This window comes from Rhynchophorus ferrugineus, unplaced genomic scaffold (assembly GCF_030347505.1).
Source record: "Rhynchophorus ferrugineus isolate W39M unplaced genomic scaffold, kcgeb_rfMv2 rfM2, whole genome shotgun sequence".
Taxonomy (NCBI): Eukaryota; Metazoa; Arthropoda; class Insecta; order Coleoptera; family Curculionidae; genus Rhynchophorus; species Rhynchophorus ferrugineus.
In genome coordinates, this window is record NW_027472581.1 from 81,176,606 (window position 1) to 81,192,620 (window position 16,015).

Below are 16,015 nucleotides of genomic sequence, written 5' to 3' on the forward strand. Positions count from 1 at the left end.
TGATTCATTTATCCCCGTCTTTGCTCAAATTTAATTCATTATTTTATTTATCACTCAAATTTTAATTTATACAGGAATTAATTCATACAACTGAGCAGTAGAAACATGCGTTTGAAAAATTATTAATAATATTAATTATAGGGAATTAGTATTTGAAAAAGTAATTACTACATTTAGTCGACTGCTTTTTTGACTATCGGTTAATTCGATTGTTCTTAGTCGATAGTTCACAACCCTAAACCTAACCAAACTTAGTAGTAAATTTTTTTATATAGTTTATATACTAAATCGATGTTGTTGGGATAATACAACCGAATTTTTTATAATATATATAATGTCTTTAAGGTCTCTCGAAGCAGGTCTATTACTAGGAACTAAATTATGCAATCCAATATTTTTTCAAACTGCTGCACATTTTCACAATACTGTAGCTTTAAGTGCATGGCATGGACAAAATAAAGTTCCTTCTAAATGGTTAGATTATAATAAAAAGATCTATCCACCACAAACTCCAGATGAGGAACCTAGACCAGCTGTAATGCTTTTGTAATATAATACATTTTCTTAATTAAATTATTTTTATTTCCAGTTTGTCTGCCATCAACGTACCAACATTAAATACAGTCCGTATAAAATGTGGTACATCGCTAGTCTTGTCAGGGGAATGGCAGTAGATGAAGCTATTAAACAGTTAAAATTTATACCGAAAAAGGGAGCTAAAGATGTTAGAGAAGTTATTGAAGAAGCTAAGGAATTAGCTGTGAAAGAACACAATGTAGAATTTGGTAGTAATATGTGGGTTGGTCAGTAATTAATTAACAAAATATTAGACATAAGATCTATATTGTGCTCTATTGTAGCTGAGTCTTTTGTGGGTAAAGGTAGGGTGATTAAAGGAATGAGAAGGCATGGTAGACAAAGATTTGGAATTATCGAATATATACATTGCCACTATTTTGTAAGATTGGAAGAAGGTATTTATTTTAACTTAGGTAATATTTTGATAAATTTATATATTTTTTAAAAAGGTCCTCCACCAGAGAATTATTATCAACACACACCTAAAGAAGCACACGAACAATTAGAAGAATGGTTACAACAGATGAGAAGAAGGAAGATCACTAATTCCTTATAGATTCCTTTATTATTTTAATTGTAATTATAATTAATATAAATAAAAATAATACTTTCTAAGGTAATGATTAGCAATACTTCTTAAAATAATGTATGTTTTAAGTAACACTGAAAAGGTATGTAAGCAGCTCTGGTTTGGTCATTTCTCTTTTATACTTTTGAACGATTTCTTGGATTTTAAGTCTCCGTCGTACATGAGGTGGTTGGTAGCTAAATCAGATAGCATTAATTAGTTCTACTAAATCAATTTAACCTCTCAAGTATAAACATACTTATCAGAGTCCAAACGCTTTCTTCTGGCCATGTTCAATGCAGTATGTCTCACCAAGGAACCCAAAGTTCTTCTGCTGGCAATCATGCCGTTGATTAAAGGTGATGCTAAACTAACTCTGCCAGTGGGACCCTAAAAGTACATTTTACTACAATTTTATCTTGGGAGTACAAATATGTATACCTGTAGATGAACTCTGAGCAGACCAGTCGCCAGCAAATGTAAATATATCACTAGAACATCACTGGGTTTCGTGGCAACCCCCTTCTCAAAACCTGTGTTCATGGATTCCAGGAGATCTCCAATAGGTAGATTAATGTGGTCTTCAAAGCTTTCTAACCATACAACCATTATTTTGGTGTTAACATTGGTGTACATATTTCCTTTATTGCCCCGTTTCGGGGGTACCGGCTGCTTTTCAAATTCCAGACTTTGAGTCCTCTTGCCCCTATCATCCAATGACCATGAATTGTCGCTCCAAGCTAGGGGATTAATTACTTGTTAAATGTGAACTACTCGTATTTTTTAGGAGAATCAAATTCTTACATGACAAATTACTATTATTAAATTTGATTTGGGTATCATTCGGTTTCAAGCTGGATGGTATAACAAAGGCAACTTCGGAACAAGCATCTGCCCAGTACAGGATGTGATTGTTTCCATCATAAAGCTTCTGTTTCGGAGCCTGATCAGGTTGATCTTGATGCTGATTAAGTTGCCAGGATGTGGATATGTGTCCTGTCCATCCTATGATGCAGTATTAAAAGGTTGCACATGGTGAGATAGGAACGTACCTGGATGAATTTGCACTTTCACTGGCCATCCTAAGGTGTGTATGAATTCAAAGAAATACGGAGAGATGAGATTGGGGCTGTGCATGTTACTGACGATATCTTGAGCATCGGTTTGCTGCGAACGCACGTAGAATATGTGAACGGTGTCGCAGGTTCGGGGGCTAAGCTGATCCAGAATTTGCAGATCTCTACAAAATTCCGCAACACTACTATCCAGTGCTACTAGATTGGGAGTAGTATCAGGATTTTCCTATACAGAAACATGATATGGTTATATATTAGATGAAAGTTTTTACTTTTGTTAAAATGTATTTTAATGTGTAGGGGCCAAAAAGATAATACAAATCAATAGAATACTGTTGAAGTAAATCAGAAAACTTTATGGAAATAATGCGAACTGCAATTCTGAAGGGAAAACAGAAAAGAAACTGATAACGTTTATGCAAAATTAAACTTATTACTTGGAAGACAGCTTCTTGGATTGGACTTGGAGCCCACTAGTTTACAACACAAACACAGCGGGTTGTCTTCTTGTTCATTTTGAATATATTATCATGAAAAAGTTTCTTGAGGATGTTCCAAGTTGAGGATGTTATTGTTGAAGACAATTTGGAGCAGTTATTCAAACACTTCCTAATAATTTCGACAGTACCAACTTTCATATAATTTTTAATTAGTATTTGTGGTAATTGAAGGAGTTTCTAATTGATGAATAAAATATGGAGAAGTAAAAAAATACTATTGATGGTTATAATCTTGAAAATCATTCAGAGGACCAAGACTAACATCGACAAATCATGTAGTTATCAACAATCATGAGCTTCATTCATACTTGAAATTTAGATCCAATATCTTTAAATTGATTTACACTTCTGACAAATATAAGACGACTGTCTAGATGTCGCATTTTATTAATTATGTATATTTAAAATGTAACATTTTCACTCATAATAAAATATAGTATTCCTTATCTGTCCCACTTTTACTAAAAAAGTAACATAATGTATAATACCTGTTCATCTAACGCTAGTAGACCAAAATGGCTGAGAAATAATCTTGCGGTTTGAAACTCGTGGCAAACAGGCGGCGGTGTACATTCCTTTGGAGTGTTAGCTTGCATCTTATAAAGATTAGCTTCAACTGTGTCCTGTCGGCTAATTAACTGCCGGATTAGCTCTGATTCCTCTTTCAGAGTTAGATTGTTTTCCAGAAGAGAATCTAATGTCGGTATGGAATGATCTCTGTAATAAACGACGTTAAAAGATCATCTAAAATAAAACACCACACGTCGTCCTTACACTTGACACTGTTGTACCCGATCTACCCCATCTGGAAAGTACTTTTGTTTCACTGTAGTTCTTACTGGCGCGTCCTGCATAGCCACAGGTCTACAGGCGTTGGAAGAGTAAGATTTAATTCCGGATTTGTGGCGAGGTAAATGTCTCAGTTGCATGGTCCAGGTATGTCGACCGAATGGGCCTCGGATCAACAGAGTAACCGTTGGTTGTGGGTCCTACACATATAATGATTTAATATATATTCAAGGGGGTCATTATATGCATACCTGATCGTTCCCTAAAGGCTCCTCCAATAAAGCCAACATGACCGAACCCTCAGTCACAAAGTATCGAAACTTTTCGACCGCATTCGATAGGTCATTATAGCTAGCATTTGAAGAACTACATTGCCTGGAAGGTATTTCATTATATATATTTTCTTTACTGTTGGAAATAAAAAAGCGTTGTTTTTCACGTATTAAACTAGCTAAACAAATCAATTAATATTCAAACATGATAAGTGAATATGGCAACTATCTTAACTAATATATTTATAAGAGATGTTACAGATTAAAAAACAAGTTATCAAGAATGGTAGAAAATGCGAAGTATCAGTTTGTATGTCCGAAAATGTGTGCAAGTAAATGTGCATAGATTATTACACCTATAAAATTCAAATAATGCAAGAATATCAGTCAGAGACTTGACATAGAAGAATCAGTCAAAAATCTCTGGGTTTCGACGGAATATCGATCAGCCAATTAAAAAAGCTCCTGCATAAGCAGCTCGCGGAAATGGCAAACATCATTAGCTCCATCATGAGGCTGCAACGTTTCCCGGTTTCCTGGAAACACGCACATGTAGCGGTTATTTCCAAAAGAGGAGAAAAATTATCTTCATCTGATTACAGGCTCATCAGCCTTCTCGGTGCCATTTCGAAGCTTACCGAGAGGGCAATACTCTACGCTACCAACTCTTTCATGAAGGAAAACAACATCATTCATAACGAACAATTCGGTTTCGGCGCTCACTATTTATCCGTTCATCAGGTCACCTGTCCGGCCGCCCACATCTATCACGCTCTTGGCTAACGTAAAAAGCTCGGAGTAGTCCTCTAACAGCTTTCAGACTCGAGGATACCATTCAAGGACGTTTACAGAAGCAGCTCGATCATGCGGCCTAGTGGAGATTGCAAATCAACCCTCTGAAAACCCAGGCCATCATTTTCTATAAGAAACGCTATGCACTGCGCAACTCAAGAACGACACCGCAACAGTTCCATGGCTGGACAACGTCACGTACGTAGTTCTCCACTTCGACCAAAGGTTCGGTTGGCATTACCAAATCCAGTAAGGTTGGATTAGCACCGCGTCACCGCTAATCTCCCCATTATTCCAGGCTGTAACGACCTCATCCGATGATACAGCTATAACTTTTGCCCCCATACGACAGCACCCAGTCGTGTGTTAAATTAAGTTCGTTAATAAATAGTTTCACTATCTGTTCTTTCGCCGGGTTCTCGTGCCCATTAATGGCTGCCCGGTTGGCAGGTGCCATTATCCCCAAATTTAATGCATTGGCAGTAGAAACCTACAGATATCAGCTGTGAGGCAGTTTTAGTTTAGTGTATTGGTAAACCCAGAGGCAGTCCTACATAACCAGGTTCAACTTATTAAAATCTTATTAAATTCTATTCTAGTATCCATACTGACAAAAGATGCATGATTTAATAGCGAGTCAATAAATATTAGAATACACATGTCAATGAAAAAATCACGTTACCACCATTGAAATAATTAAATTTAATATACAAATATGAAAGGAAATTTACCTGAGTAGAGATATCTCGTTTAGGAGTGAACTGATAGATTCAGGACCGCACTGGTTGGGAAAATATGATACTTGTTCCAAGATACAAGTTAGTAGATTCTCCGCAGCGTCCCTCACCCTCATCGAAGCGGGTTTGAGCTCTTTTTCCTCTTTCATTTTGGTAGTTTCTCCAATCTTACCTGCAGATTTACTACCAGAAACACCCAATTCTGCCACTTCCAGAACCTAGATTAGGGTTTGAGTTGATTTCTTTTGGTTGTTTCGAAATTGAGGCAATGTCGTCATTTACCGTTGTTAAACAATCTTTGTCCTTCAATAAATAGGGATGCTCGCATAACCAGACCGAGCAGCAATGAAAAGCTGCCACGATCGTAGAATGGAGATCTTTTGAATGAGCAGGGGGAGGTCTGGAGCATTGATAAATGATATAGTCGCATAGCCATTTAACTGCTCTTTTGCATTCCATTGCATCTATGTTAAAAACAAAATTAGACTTATTGAAATATATTTAGAATTGTCATTATTAATTATACCTGTAAGTTTTTTAGCTGCATGTACACAGAGATTTAATGAAAACGTATTTGACATTAAACTGTTTTTTTATCTTATATATAATGATTTACCCACCTGACTCCTTAATGTGTATCCTTGCCAATCCAGAGAGCAATTCTAAAGCAGCCAGAGATACGTTGAGGTCGGTCTTCCACGAAGATATCAACCGGTGACATACCAAGTACGTTGCTCTGACGAACAAGGCATGAGCTGAATCTGTTCGGAAGAATGAATGTCTTCAGACGTGGCCATTGTGCGTTTTCAAAGACTTGTGTGAATATAGGAAAACAAGAACAAATGGTGACGTACCTAATGGAGTGTGTTGATCATTATCGGATGCAGAACGTTGATCTGGAGTGATTGAACGATCACAACTGCTAGCCATGCTTATGGTACTTGCAGTGTCTGAAGCTACAAGCGAAATAACGAAAATACAAAACAAAACTCAAGCGAATGTAGATTTTTCAATGGCCATGGTTTGTTGCTAAAGCTTTGTTGACTTTCTAGTTATATATTTTTGTTCAAAGGCATTTAAAATGTTTAACAAAGTTCGTGAACTAAATTGAATCAATACAGAGTTCGGTCGAAGCAAATAAAGTAGATAGTAATTTGGTGCGTTATAATTTTCATATTAATTTTTTTTCAAGGATTTCATTGCAGAACTGTGTAATCACAGATAATATTGCTTAGAAATGAATATAAAACATAAAATTAAAGGAGCAATTTGACCATTCCCATTGAACAATATCCTGGTTGGGTACATTACTGAATAAGAGTCTTTAATTATTGTTTGAAATTTATATAAGATACTCTTATTCAATCGTACTTGCAAAAATAACAATAAACAAAATTGAAAAGCCGTAAACTGGGTGAAATTTTGCCCTGAATCTTTCGTGAAATGTTTTAATGCCATTTTTTCATTGTAGTCAGTGAATTCCACGAGACCTGATCAAGCGCAAACACCTTTTGTACATTTTCGGACCCACTCACTACGTGATAAATGAAGAACGGGAAAGCGATTTCGACAATACTTTACCACTGCTCAGAAGATTAGATGTCGTGTCGTTGATGGGTTGGGTGATGTGCTCCGCAGTTTCGTATAAAGCGGAATCTTGAACGCAAAGGAACAAGCCTCCCAGGAGCATGTGAGTGTTCTGGGGATCGAACTCCACTTGTAACGCGTTCATTAACAAGTTCATCAGTTTGGGTTTAAGAACAGCGAACGACACAATTTTATCATTCACGCCTGTGGAGGATGGAAAATTTGTTGAGTGTTGACTTCGTGTATATCAGGCCAATTTACCTGTACTGTATAATTCTTTTATGGGGCAATTTTGAAAATGAAGAGGTAAAACCAGCAGTGAAAGTAGTAAATGTATGGCGGCTCTTCGTAGCTCCACTTTGTTAACATTTCCTGAAACTTTTAGGTCCTTATCAGGCAAGACCACTTCCAATGCTGATATATAGGCGGGAATCAATATTCTACAATAGAGATATAAACCAGTGACAAAACTATCAGTGTTTTTATGTTTACCTAGCGCCATCTAAATCTAAACTGAAAATATCTGTAGAATTCATAAGGATAGCTACCATACATTCTCCGCATTCTTTCGAATTGGAATTTGATTTCAAGCCTTGAGATATAGCCATATAGAACCTAAAAAGAGAAAAAAAATCGATTTTATTAATGATTAATGAAAATTAAATCGGAATAAACTCTATCAGTTCTTTGAAATTTGTCATTCAGGGCACGAACCCACTTACTGGCTCAAAGACAGTAAAAAGTCCCAGACCTGCTAGATTTCTGCAATTCAAAAGGCATCTCATTAAATCAAATTAGTACAGAAAGCTTGCGCGATCTAACATCTGATCACACTCCAGAATTGTTAACACTGGGCGTGACAATCCTAAGAAAAGCAAGAAAGCCTAATCTTACCAACAAATATACTGTCTGGGACAAATTCAGATTAATACTGCAGGAACAAATCAATTTAAAAGTAAGACTTAAAAGTATAGATGATCTTGAGCAACAAACCAAAAATATAATTGAACAAATTCGGTCAGCTGCAAAAGATGCTACTCCAATAACAAGAGAGAAATCAGAATATAAAGTAATTTACCCCTTCGAAATTAGAGAAATGATAAAAGAAAGGCGAAAAGCTAGAAGAGTATGGAACAGAACCAGAAATGCTGCAGACAAAATTACTTTTAATATAATTAGTAATCAGATGAATCAAGAGATTAAAGAATATAAACAGAATTGCTTTCAAAAGTATGTAAGTGAATTAAGCCCACAAGCAGACAAAGATTATTCGCTATGGAAAGCAACTCGAAGATTTAAAAGACCATTTATTCGAGTACCGCCAATAAATGATTGAAATGAATGGGTTCGGCGAAACGACGAAAAAGCTGAATTGTTCGCACAATACTTAGCTAACATATTTCAACCTAATGATATAGCATCTACCATGGATACATCTCCTGTTTATCAACCCGATGTAGATCTAAATCTAATTTCTCCATCGGAAGTTGCCACTGAAATTGATAACCTCAATCCTAAAAAGACACCTGTTATAGATGACATTTCACCTGGATTATTGAAAGAACTGCCACAAAAAGCAATCATCATGTTGACGTATATATTTAATGCCTGTTTAAGGCTAAAGCATGTTCCGGAATGCTTTAAGGTGGCACAAATAATTATGCTCAAAAAACCTGACAAACCTGCAGAACAAGTCGAATCTTACGCTATTTATTCTCTTTACATTATTTAAATGTATTAAAAATTTTGTAATAATACCAGATTTCCAGTTTGGCCTTCGAAATCATCATTCAACAATCGATCAGGTACACAGAGTAACTGCGGCTATTGAAAGAGCGTTTGAGGAAAATAAATACTGCCCTGCAATATTCCTGGATGACTCACAAGCTTTTGATCGGTTTTGGAATTCGGGATTAATCTGTAAGATGAGCAAATTGTTACCGCGTAACAATTGTCAATTGACCCCAGCCATATCTTTTCGGAAGAAAATTTAGAGTATCGTACGAAATGGCGTTCTCGACATTTAAAACTATTTCGGCTGGAGTTCCACAAGGTAACGTGTTAGGACCTTTCCTGTATCTGATCTGCACTGCTGACATTCCAACAACAAAAGAAACACTACTTGGAACCTTTGCTGACGACACAATTATTATGGCGAAAGATATATCTCTGCCTGGGCAATAGAAAAAGTACAAGTGGCAGTCAACAAAATCTACAAATGGACGAAAGATTGGAAAATTCAACTTAATAGCTCCAAATCTGTCCAGGTTAATTTTGCATTACGGCGAAATCATAAAAACTTAATTGTATCACTCAATGGATGCCCGATTCCTCAAGCAGAATCAGCTAAATACCTTGAAATCCATCTTGACGGTAGATTAAATTGGAAACATCATGTTAGACAAAAAGCAAAACACATTAGAACCAAAATAAAACAACTATACTGGTTAGTCGGAAGATACTCTCAACTTGATCTAAAATCAAAGGGGTTGATCTATAATACAATTATTCTATATAAAGTCAATTTGGACCTATGGGGTACAAATATGGAGTTGCACTAAAAATTCAAATCAACTAGTCATACAACGCTGTCAAAACAAGATTCTTGGATTGATTACCAATGCCCATCGCTACGTAACCAACGAAGAACCGCACGATGACCTGGAAATCAAATGGATTTGCGAAATTATCCAAGATTTCGCCTTGAAACACGAAAGAAGATTACTAAATCATATTAACGTGGAAGCAATACAACTGCTGGACAACGCGCAGGATGTCAGGAGATTGAAGCGAACAAAACCATACGAACTTATACAAAGTGTATACCATAGTTTACACTAAAACTATAACTATAAGTTATTATAATTTTATAATTGAGGTATACATATTGATGTATTTTCTCGCACTTGTCTTGCTTGTGAATTAATTCAAGTACATAGGAAATGTAGTAATAAATTAATTGTAAATTAAATTGTACTAAGCGTATCTAATAAAGATGTTATAAAAAAGTTTTTTTAAATTGAATTTCGTTGACTAAAATTAATTGATTTTTATCTGAAAAGTCGATTTGTCGAAGAAAAATTATGCTTATATGAAGGTTGTTATTATATGCTAAATGTTTTACCTGGCTAAATAAACTGGAAGAATTTCCTCTCCCGTCTTCTTAGCGCAGAAAATCCGACACAGCGTTCCCAAAGCTTCTGCCTTGCCGCTTTCGTATTTGTCGATTGTTAAACCAGGAGGAATTTCCGTGTCAGATAAGGAACTTGGTTGAGAATAATTCAACGAGTTCTTAGACCCGTCTAGTACCATCGAGTTTGGCCTTTTGAAGGATCCACTCGATTGACCTAGAAGCCAAAACAATCAGAGGTAATCACTGAACTCGGTTTGATAATCTCACGGCTGTGCTGGGCGTTCACTTCGCTTCCGATAAAGGCGGCTTCCAAGAGCCATTCACCGAATAGGTGAAGGATAGTGTTACACTTAGGTCTACCTGGTGCCAGTGCCATTCTCGGGTCTAAACCAAATGATGTTAAAGCTGAAACAGTACAAAAATAGATTAATTTTAACTACCTTTAAAAATTGGAGGGCCCAGATGATTATGCAGAAAAAAATCACATATTTTTTATTTGGTTAATTTATGGTATGGAATTGGATATATTTAATCAGAAAATGGGGATTTTACTAGGATTGTTTAATGACCTGCAATATCTTTCTTTGTTTAAATTAAGGATATTGATCGCCATCAAATAATCTAAGTAAAAAAAAAATAAAAACTACAAAACAGGTACTAACACGATACACTGCTGGTCGAGGATGGACCACTATTTGGTGCTATAACAGGCACTACGGAGGTTCTACTTGTTGTCAGGCCTATTAGGGATGACTTGGGTATACCTATTCACAAAAAAAAAAAACGAAAATATTAACACAGGACCGGATTCGATGAACAAAAAGTGCGAAAAGAACATTAATTTAGATAAACAGGTACACTGAAGATGATTTTAACGAACAAAAGCACATAAGAACGAGATTAGTCACGAAATCTTAATTTATTTTAGTTCTCTTCTTCTTGCTCCTCATTCATTTTTATCTAGTAATATACGCTGATATGATTAATTATGAGGGGCTCATTGGCAAATATAAATCACCCTTATTTATATGGAATATGCTTTGATAATTGGTTATTTCTTCTTCACGTGTTTAAACTATTGCCATGTTAGGGTTCAAATGACAGGTTTTTAACTGATACAATCTGAAATATAATTATATAATTAATAGTGGGTATATAAGGATGGTGTAGAATTATAGACTTAGAGAGCTGATTATAGATATAGACTACAAATTTAAATATATAAAGTATAGTAAAAGCAGATATTAAATATAGATTATAGTGTATATAAACAGTAGATAATTGCTCTAGGCCGTGATGGTTGATAGTAGGCTTGTGGATAAGACGCAGATATAGAACGCATAGGGTTTTTCAATAAGGATAAGTCATATTCTCTGTAACGGCCATGTTGGTTTGATGGAGCCTGTTTAATTTGTTAATTATCCAATTTTTTTAGTCAAAATTGCGCGATAGTGGTTTAAGGATGGTCGAATTGCACGAACTACTTGACGAAACTGTTGTTTTCGCAGGGGTAATACGAATTGACCATCAAGATCCTGCTAGACTTCCTCCTGTGGGATTCTCTGAAGCTCCAGGTCTATGCCGATAAGACACAATAAAATACCTTATTGAAAAACGCTAAAGATGTAAATTGTAGATGTACATTGAAAATACATAATACATGCGTTTGAAAATATACAAAAAATGTAAAGATGCATAAGACATTAAACAAAGAAAGTGAGTACTTGTAATTTACATATTTGTACATGGTAATCAATATACTTGCTGGTTTCCTTGTTGAAATTTCCTATAAATAATTATTTATAATGCCCATAATTCAGAACTTAGAATATTATTATGTATGTATTAAACACTGATCAAAAGATAGTTTGAAACTGAAACGACTTGATTATTTAATGTGAGGGGTTAACTGTCAGTGCGAGAAATAACAAGCAGATTAAATGAATTAATATTAAAAATTGTGACCTAAAATTTTCAAAAATAAATGTACCAATTCTATTCTTTTCAATAAACTGAATTTTGCTGAAGGACATTGTTATCACTTGGCGAATATGGTGATTAAACAACTACATTTTGGATCATTAAACTAAAGCCACGCACTTGTTTGATAATTTTTGAATCTTTTGAGGCTATCCACGAATCGATCCATTTTTGGTCCTCATAAAAAGTGAAGCGCTGCTCAGACAGGTCACGACTCATATGTCGGAACAACTAGTAATCAGAAAGAGAAAGCTCTGGACAATACGTCGGCTGGAGTAGCACTTTCCATTTAAAAGGTTCCAAGTATGTTTTCACTGGTTTTGGAACATGTGGTCGATCGTTGTCATGCTGAAGAATAACATTGCCGTGTCTTTGCTCGTACTCCGGCCGTTTTTCACGCAGCATTTAGCTCAAGCGTATCAATTGTAGCCGATAGCAATGCCCATTGATGATTTCATCGAATAATGCCGTAAAATCTTCGTCTTCCCATTTTTTTGCTTGTCCAGGGTACTCTTTGCCTCGGTGCCAAAATCAGCACATTTAAAATGTCGAAAGCAGTATTCACATATTGAAATCTGTGGAGCATGGTTGTTATAAGCTTCACACAGCATTCGATGATCTTTAGCAGCCCTTTTATTGTTTCTTCTAGTGAAGTAAAATAGTAAAACTTTACATCATCACAAAAAATTAGGTTTTGAGACCATGGATTATTTTATATGTAATTGTTTAATGGAGGCTTTTAAGTATAAGTATTTTATTGAATATAAAAGTTTTATAAAACAACCACTTAGAGAAAAGAATGATTTTGTTCTGGAATGGAATTTATCAATTATCTTAGTGTAATCAGTGCAACAGCTATTCTTAATGATTGGCATAAACTGACCCGGCTCATTTATTTACTTTTTATATAAACACTGATGTATTTCCGTATAAATATAGAAGTTCTTGACTGTGTAGAAAACAAGGCCTAAATAAGTTGAATATTGCCATTTCTACTATATGTTTTCTAGATTAAGTTGAAGACATCAATATTTTAAATGAAGACCGTATTTTCTACACAACCCCATAGGTAAAAGAAATGGCTAACCCTTCGATACGGAAGATTGTGCAACACTAAAACTTTTAGCCAGTCTCCTTTGTGTGGGAGGCGTGGGCGAATGTGTGACAACTGGTGCCGGAACTTCGCCACGTGATTTCTCCGTGCTTGTGCCCACCACCATCGTGTCCCACCAGACAGAGGGTGCTATGCCTAGAGATCGCAAGAATAAAAAGAATGTCGTCTTAACCAGGGGGTAATTGCTCGAATGATTACAAGCTTCATTCAACAACTACCGCTTCTGAAGATGGTGGAAAATTAAAAACAAACAAGTTATACACAAACAAACGCTTAGGCAAGGCAGCAACGCGGTGATGAACGTACGAACCGAGGAAGGCGTCGACGTGACCGGCGATCCCTTTAATGGCCTTCAGGAAAATCATTGGGAGCATTTGGAGACAAGGGTGCTGGCAAGGATCCACTACATCATCGGTACTGATGGCGAATTGTAAAAACTTCTGAGTCTGGCTTATAACCTACAAAAAAAAAACATCAATGCATTTTCATGTTAATTTAACAAATTCTACCTCTGGCTTGGTAAGACTAACTGGGTTACCAATAGTATTGAGGAACCTATACCAACTCTGAGCAATACAATCATTCATCATTCCTTTTGGTATTAAGTCTTCTTCTCCTATACAACGGATATTAAAAAATATTAATAAAATACTACTCAGATGATTAAATTATTACCTATTTTCAGCTCTGGAAATGATGGTCCATACATAAATATCAAAACTTTTGACGTAAGAGCCAGATTAACTCGGTTCCATTGCTCAATCAAGGCCACTCTGTGTCTCCAGTTCATGCAGCACTCCCTTAATGTTTTCCACAAAGGTGGTGAAGGAAAACATTGTGCACATGCTATTAACCAAACCTATTGACCAAATATATTAACTAATAAATAATATTTAATTTAAATCACCATAGATTAATTATAAACCATAACCATAAACTAAATACCTCAAATAATACACTAAGTACTCTTTCACACAGTTGGTCAGCTACATCATCCTTCACTGTTGGAGGAGAGAGAAGGATATCATTTATGGCGAGAAGAAATAACAGAAGGGCTTCCCAAGTATCCCGGTCAAGTATTCTTGATTTATGGCTGATTTCTTGCAGTGTTCTTAGTACTCGGTGACACAGTACCGCTTGACGGTGAATGATATCAGGTCCTGAAAAATATGAAACCAATTTTTCATTAAGGCAGTAAATAATAAATATTATAAAATTGGCACAAACACGCATTTTTGAGAACATGCATAAATTGCTGTTTCGATTTTTCTGATTAGAAACACTAAGAAAACATATTAATTTTTTAGAGATATGCAGTTCTTCTAGGTGAGCACAAGAAGAACATTAACTATGAAAAACAGTATAATAACACACAGTTCATCATGCACTGTAAAAATCTATTGAATCAACAAATAAAACACTAAATTTCATAAACAGTTCATACCCAAGTCCAAGTACAAAAAAGTCCAGTCTTTAAAAAATACATCATGTTAATGAATGATATGATTAAACTTATGTAGAAAGTTCTTTTATATTTACCTTGTCCTTTTCTAGGTACAAATAAATAATGTAAGTGGGATATAATTTTTCGGGCATATATATTTGGATCTTCTATTATCGGTTTTGGTACACATATTTTTGGTACTGGTAATAATGCTGTTAACCATTCACAGTATACATTAACACAGTCTTTTATAGCTTCATGTTCAGTAAGGGGTAAAGAGAGGCCAAAACATAATACTTCCATACTCCATTGTACCTGTCATAAAATATTTTAATAAAAAAATAAAGTTTTAAGTAGTACATACATCTCTATCATTAATCAAAATACTTGGCTCAGGAGCTTGAGTTAGACCTAGATTACTAGCTAATTGTTTCACTAAACTTATAGTGATTTCTTTACTAATAGGAAGATCAAACTTTTCTAATACACTTTGACCTTCTTGCTCTGCTTGTTGAACCATCAAGCTTAAGGATGTCCATTCTCCATACATCCCCTTATTTTCGTTGCTGTCCTAAAATAATTAATTACAATCTTTTTCAATAATAAAGATACATTTTTCTTCCCATTACTAAAATGTCATATAAAATAATCAATGTTATGAAAATATATTATTTAAAAAGTATTTATTAAATAAAAGATTAAACAACAAATATAAGTAAATAATACATATTTAAAACTATTTTCGAATAAACTATAGTTTTTCGAGTCCCTACCTTGAGGTTCATGCGATTAAATAATCCCAAATTCATAGGCAAGCCGTTTTAATAGAAATATAACGGTACAGAAAACTAGATTACACCTACGGAACGAACATTAATTTATCAACATTATATTTTTTAATTACTGTTTATGTTACCACGTCTGACATATCAGCTGTTTTTGACAATTGACACTTCTTCTTTAAAGAAAATTTGATAAAGTGTCTATTGAAATTAAAACAGTAATATCATTTCTATTAACAACAAATTATACAATAAAAATAAATACATTTCAATAATAAGTTAGTTTAATTAATAAATAATATAATAAGTCCAACGCTCAGTAACAGATGGCGCACCTTGCTTAAAAACATGTTTTCTTAGAGCGCGTTTTTTTGGTGAAAAATATCTAGTAAATCTGGATGCTTTATGTCCCTGCAATCCCTGTTACTGTGGTTAAGTTTCCCCTAAGCCCTCGTAAATTGCATATGATTATTTTAAGACCACACCGGCTGGAGTTTCCGTAAATAAAGCGGAAGTTTCGCTTAAAACTGGGATACGTATCCGGCTTAGTCCTCGTTACAAATTAAATCTTGTTGCGCTACTTTTGTTTAATGTTAAAAAGGTAACCAAAAAAACTTTCACTTTATTATGTATTAAAATATATATTTTTTAAGATGTAATAT

At 35.0% G+C, this 16,015-nt stretch overlaps 2 protein-coding genes across 14 annotated transcripts; one reads left to right on the plus strand and one right to left on the minus strand.

Annotated features, from left to right (window-relative positions):
* Positions 1-248: 248 nt before the first annotated feature.
* On the plus strand, positions 249-1,199 carry mRpL22 (mitochondrial ribosomal protein L22). Its single transcript, XM_076396523.1, has 4 exons — positions 249-535; positions 590-803; positions 861-974; positions 1,029-1,199. The coding sequence occupies exons 1-4, from the start codon at positions 335-337 to the stop codon at positions 1,133-1,135; spliced, it is 636 nt and encodes a 211-aa protein (XP_076252638.1). The 5' UTR covers positions 249-334; the 3' UTR covers positions 1,136-1,199.
* On the minus strand, positions 1,126-15,502 carry LOC143191444 (ral GTPase-activating protein subunit beta). Of its 13 annotated transcripts, XM_076396509.1 has the most exons (29): positions 15,488-15,502; positions 15,345-15,430; positions 14,936-15,142; positions 14,667-14,886; positions 14,572-14,598; positions 14,073-14,287; positions 13,803-13,986; positions 13,637-13,743; positions 13,438-13,585; positions 13,101-13,262; positions 10,696-10,797; positions 10,301-10,438; positions 10,025-10,247; positions 7,393-7,515; positions 7,162-7,340; positions 6,895-7,104; positions 6,168-6,269; positions 5,934-6,074; positions 5,840-5,854; positions 5,596-5,777; positions 5,308-5,531; positions 3,764-3,920; positions 3,498-3,712; positions 3,212-3,440; positions 2,200-2,449; positions 1,952-2,152; positions 1,589-1,887; positions 1,407-1,537; positions 1,126-1,344 (listed from the first exon to the last, which is right to left on the minus strand). In XM_076396509.1, the coding sequence occupies exons 2-29, from the start codon at positions 15,378-15,380 to the stop codon at positions 1,233-1,235; spliced, it is 4,539 nt and encodes a 1,512-aa protein (XP_076252624.1). In that variant the 5' UTR covers positions 15,381-15,430; positions 15,488-15,502; the 3' UTR covers positions 1,126-1,232. The 13 variants fall into 13 exon arrangements, with proteins under 13 accessions (XP_076252624.1, XP_076252626.1, XP_076252623.1 ...); XM_076396511.1 differs by lacking the exon at positions 15,488-15,502 and having other exon boundaries at positions 3,764-3,887; positions 15,345-15,481; XM_076396508.1 differs by lacking the exon at positions 15,488-15,502 and having other exon boundaries at positions 15,345-15,481.
* Positions 15,503-16,015: the final 513 nt, after the last annotated feature.

What these genes read in the sequence shown, in the direction of transcription:
- mRpL22 (XM_076396523.1), top strand. Translation starts at nt 335, where the DNA reads ATGTCTTTAAGGTCTCTCGAAGCAGGTCTATTACTAGGAACTAAATTA. An exon ending in TGGTAGTAATATGTGGGTTG is followed by an intron (nt 804 to 860) that starts GTCAGTAATTAA and finishes GCTCTATTGTAG; the next exon opens with CTGAGTCTTTTGTGGGTAAA. An exon ending in TTTTGTAAGATTGGAAGAAG is followed by an intron (nt 975 to 1,028) that starts GTATTTATTTTA and finishes TTTTTTAAAAAG; the next exon opens with GTCCTCCACCAGAGAATTAT.
- LOC143191444 (XM_076396509.1), bottom strand. Translation starts at nt 15,380, where the DNA reads ATGAATTTGGGATTATTTAATCGCATGAACCTCAAG. An exon ending in TTAGTCTTACCAAGCCAGAG is followed by an intron (nt 13,586 to 13,636) that starts GTAGAATTTGTT and finishes TTTTTTTTGTAG; the next exon opens with GTTATAAGCCAGACTCAGAA. An exon ending in AAGCGTTTGGACTCTGATAA is followed by an intron (nt 1,345 to 1,406) that starts GTATGTTTATAC and finishes TATCTGATTTAG; the next exon opens with CTACCAACCACCTCATGTAC.